This window comes from Myodes glareolus, chromosome X (genome assembly GCF_982192425.1).
Source record: "Myodes glareolus chromosome X, mMyoGla1.1, whole genome shotgun sequence".
Lineage (NCBI taxonomy): Eukaryota > Metazoa > Chordata > Mammalia > Rodentia > Cricetidae > Myodes > Myodes glareolus.
This window is the reverse complement of record NC_142053.1, coordinates 52,543,731-52,548,620: the sequence shown is the minus strand read 5'-3', so window position 1 is coordinate 52,548,620 and position 4,890 is coordinate 52,543,731. Positions and strand designations below refer to the sequence as shown.

General features: G+C 43.2%; 1 protein-coding gene across 1 annotated transcript; it reads left to right on the top strand.

Annotated features, from left to right (window-relative positions):
• Positions 1 to 1,596: 1,596 nt before the first annotated feature.
• On the top strand, positions 1,597 to 3,212 carry LOC148117317 (signal peptidase complex subunit 3). The gene has a single exon (XM_087902804.1). The coding sequence runs from the start codon at positions 1,768 to 1,770 to the stop codon at positions 2,308 to 2,310; it is 543 nt and encodes a 180-aa protein (XP_087758930.1). The 5' UTR covers positions 1,597 to 1,767; the 3' UTR covers positions 2,311 to 3,212.
• The last annotated feature ends 1,678 nt before the right edge of the window (positions 3,213 to 4,890 follow it).

Sequence of the window (4,890 nt, the reverse complement as noted above, 5' to 3'; positions counted from 1 at the left end):
AATGACAAGCTAATACTCATATTCAGTGAAAGCTCAAAAGGCAAATTTTTTTGAAAACACAATAAACAATACCCTGACTTCATGATTTCTGATAACCCTATCGCAGTCAAGGGAGTGTTCTATTGACATCAAGTTGAGAAACTAAATCAAAGGAACTAAAGAAAGAACCCAGAAATAGATCCATTTCTACGTCAATGACTGTTTTTTTTTTTGTGTGTGTAAAAGATCCAAAGCTAATTCAGAGGGAAAAGAGATTCCTCTCAAGAAATAGTGCTCAGTCAAGTGTGTACTCATATTCTTAGTACCCTGTGACCTCTTGTGGGTTGAAAGACTAGGCTACTTTGAGTAATTATATCAATATAGACCATCTAGTCTAAAATTTCTGCAAGGGTGATACTCAATTAGTGGTACTCAAATATTAGTCTGGAATATTCCAAGAAGGAAGTTTTCATCAAACTTATCAGAAGAAATGTATTAAACTGGAAGACATTTCATGTGCCACCCTTGCCCTAAAATTGCTGAACTAAACGAGGAACATGAGGTGGGAAGTCTCTATGTTCTCAATAGTTTCCCCAATTCATTCTGATATCCACCTAGGTTTAAAAAGCAGTATGGATTTTTGACAAGTTTTTCTAATGTTTTTCAAATATTTAGAATTTTCTCAGGTGTGATTTTATGGCTACTGACTTGTACATATTTGGCTCTTTTGTCTGTTCTGATGTATCAAATAGTATTTCCTTCAATTAAGTAGTATTTATTCAAATTTATGCACAAACCTCTGATTTAAGCGCAAGAAGAACAAGATAGTCAGGGTCACTGAACTGTCATTAAAGCTTGGGAAACTGGGACAAAAAAGATAAATCGATTGGAACGGCAATTTGTGACTGAGAAAATAATAATTAGGGTAGGAAATCAGGTGACAGGGATTATTACATACAGAGTTGTCAGTGAAGGCCTTTCCTGGAAGTGGCTTTAGAACCGAGTCCTGAATGATAAGAAGCCAGCAGGGACAAGCCATTTCTTGATGTGCTTGCACTGTGTGGGCTCCTGCTGATCCAGGAGCAGAGGACAAGCCCAGCCGCTGGAGCCTGGCAGATAACACACAGGCTGATGGGGGGATGAGGTGGAAAGAGCAGATCTAGCACAGAGTCTGAGCCACTTGTTTAACACTATGACTGTCTTTTGAGTATGGAGGATCCCAGTAGGGAAGTGACATGACCTGTAGGTGATGATGGCTGCTCTCTGTGCAGAGAATGGACTGCAGGGTGAGCTAGTGTGGGGGTACAGACATCAGGAACCTGCTGCAGAAGGCCAGGGGAGGGGCTAGGCTGTATGGAAGCCATGATGCAAGAGGAAGGGTTCCCTGGACAGGGCAGATGGGACCTTCAGTGATTGTTTCTGGGTGTGGAGGATGAGGCAGCTCAGGTCCCCCTGGGCTTATTCAGCCACACAGAGACACGGTGCTGCTGCTTCCTGTCAGATGCCCCAAGTGCCTTAGACTTTCAGCTGACAGTGGTGGTAGGGTTAACCAGTGACTTGGGGGAAAAAAAAGAACAGGCAACGTGGGCGGTGCGCGCTCCAGGGACGCGCGCGCGCGCCCAGCATTCCGCGCGAGCCAGAGGAAGGCAGAGGAAACGCGAACAGACTGTAAGCCCTGCCCTGAGAGCGAGCCACTGTGAGCGAGCCTAGCTAGAGAGAGAGAGAGCGCGCGAGCGAGCGAGCGCCAGTGGAGCCCGCGTGGAGGGAGCCGCCGATTCATCCCGCAACATGAACACCCTGCTGTCGCGGGCGAACTCGCTGTTCGCCTTCACGCTGAGCGTCATGGCGGCGCTCACCTTGGGCTGCATCCTCACCACCGCCTTCAAAGACAGAAGCGCGCCAGTGCGCCTGCAAGTCTCCAGGATCCTGCTCAAAAAAGTGGAGGACTTCACCGGACCCAGAAAAAGAAGCGACCTGGGCTTCATCACCTTCCACATCTCTGCGGATTTGGAGAAGACTTTCGACTGGAACGTCAAGCAGCTCTTCCTTTACCTCTCGGCAGAATATTCCACGAAAAGCAACGCTGTGAACCAGGTGGTCCTGTGGGACAAGATCCTTCTGCGAGGAGAGAACCCCAAGCTGGATCTGAAAGATGTCAAAAGCAAGTATTTTTTCTTTGACGACGGGCACGGACTCAAGGGAAACAGGAATGTCACTTTGACTCTGTCCTGGCAAGTTATACCGATTGCTGGCATTCTGCCTCTTGTGACTGGCTCTGGACGCGTGTCTGTCCCATTTCCAGATTCGTATGAAATAGCCACGACTTTTTGAAGGACTCTCTCTGCATCTGAAAAGGGACATTTGTGTGCTTATGGAAACATATTTCCTTCATCTTTTCCCTACGTCTTGCTGACTTTTGTGCTTTGTTTATTTTAAAACGTGCTGGGTTTGTGTCCGGGGCTGGCTGAACTCCTCCTCCTCCTGCTTCCATTTACCTAACACAGAGACTGCATTCATGGACCTTCTTGGTGTGAACGATGGTTGTTACGTTTCCTTTTGTATAATAATCAACATGAAATTGTATAGTTGGAGGGGAAGGGTTGATAGAGTACTGAGGCATTAGTGTACAAACAGCAACAACAACAACAGAAGTTCACCAGAGTAGAACATTATCAGACAATTGCATAAGGCTTGAAAAGAAGGCACAGTTTTGTCATTATCACTGTTATTCCGTGTGTAATACAAAATGTGTTTGGAGAGAATTTAAAAATTTGATGTATGGGTGTTGTCATAATAACGACATGTTTTATTCCTGACATTCCTTGTAGGTTCACATTGAATGCCGTTTTCATATATCTTCTAGGATGTGTTTGAGCACTAGAAAAATTGTGGTTTGCTTCTTAGAAGTTTGACATGCAAAATTGGTAAATAGGTATGAGAAGAAGAATTTGTCCCCATTTCAGAAATCTGAATGCTTGTCTTTCTTGCCAACAAACATGTCCACTTGAATAGTGAATGCCTCCTTAGGCTGAAAATAATTGTAACTCAGTTCATATCTCTTACTTATCAAATGTGTGTCTCACAATGTTTTCTCTACAGAGATTGCTGTGCACTGTATCTTTGCAAAATGTTTTAGCACTGTTACTGGCATTTGAAAATGTTTGCATGCTTAACATGTGCTGAGTATGTTCTAGTGTGTTTAATACCCTTAAATAAGTGCTAACTGCTTAAAACTCTTGTTTGTTCATTATTTAATCATTATGGGGATATTGGTAATAACACTTGTGGTATGATTTTTCAGTTAAAAACATATAAACATATATATATTCTATAATCTAAAAAGTAAGCAGTACAAGCTTTAACTCTCTTCAAATTAAGAAGCTGAAATTCAGAAGTTTGTTACATTACTTCAGGCAAACAATAGTTTAAACTTGAAATCCAATCTCATTCTTTTTTGCCAAATAATTATTTTTATTTTATGAGATTATAATATAATTGCACTATTTTCCTCTTCCTTTTCCTCCCTCCAAACCCTCTCATGTAATCCCCTTGTTCTCTTTCAACTTCATGACACATACATATATTCCTAAATTCAACGTCCTCAGTATGTATAATGGTACTTATACATATATTTCTTCAGGGCTGACCACTTAGTATTGAGTAACCCATTGCTGTGCTCTTACCCAGGAAGATTATTTCTCTTACTCTCAGTGCTTCTTACTTATCTGTAGTTCTTTGTCTGGGGTTGAGGCCTGATGCACTCCAACCCCAACACCATCCACACATGGATGTATCAGTTGGGTGTAGGTTCCACTACTCTGCCTTTTCATCAGCTACTCTTTGGTTGCAAAAACTACTGAAATAATAAATTTGCAGGTAAATGGATGGAACTAGAGAAGACTGTGACTACATAACCTGGTGTAACTGCAGAAACCAGGAAAGTAAAAAAGACCATTGCTGGACTGCGGAATGGGAAAGCAATAGATGGGGGGGGGGGGGGGCGGGTAGCAGAGTGCAAATGATCTGAAGGGGGAAATGGAAAAATGGGGCATCTAATTAAAGAGGAAGGAGTAAGATAAATAGAATCGAAGGGGGAGAAGAGAAAAAAAGCAGCATACTTAAAAAGGTTATAAGGAATCATATTGTGAACTATCTATTAAAATACACAGAACAAACTATGTGTAGAAATATACACATATAGCTTAAATAAAATTTTCCCATCTGGGCTGGCAATGCTCCAGGGGTGGTAGGGTTAACTTGGGGGAAAAAAGACAAGGCAACATGGGTAGAGATGTAGAATGTAATGAAGCCCAGGTCGCTTCTTTTTCTGGGTCCAGTGAAGTCCTCCACTTTTTTCATCAGGATCCTGGAGACTTGCAGGCGCTTCTGTATTTGAAGGCGGTGGTGAGGATGCAGCCCAAGGTAAGCGCCACCCCCCCCCCGCCCCAGCAAGAGCCATAGACTACCTAACAACCCCCCCCAAAAAAAACAGGCATGAGAGTCCTTCTAATGAATTATTGATCAGGATTGGTCAAAAGTCTCCCCAAAACATTTTAGGCTCTTGCTGTTGCCCTTGGTTGCCCCCCAAAAATGGAAGAGAACTCTTTGTGGATGGAATCACCATAAACTTCAGACTCAGGGCCCAGCAGGTTCAATCTGGATCTAACCCGTAAGCCTCCTCCCTGAGGACTAGCTGTCATTTTCCATAAGATACCATATAAGCTTCCTAAGGAGGGAAGTGTCCAATAGTGCCAACCAGCTATCACACCTATGAACCACAATGACCAGTATGGCATGATAACCCCAAGGGTACAGTAGTGCCATACATACCTCGACAGTGCCCAACTGCTTTCTAATTGTACTTAACACACACACTCAGCAAGAGGGAGATCGTGTCTGGTACTGGTCCTA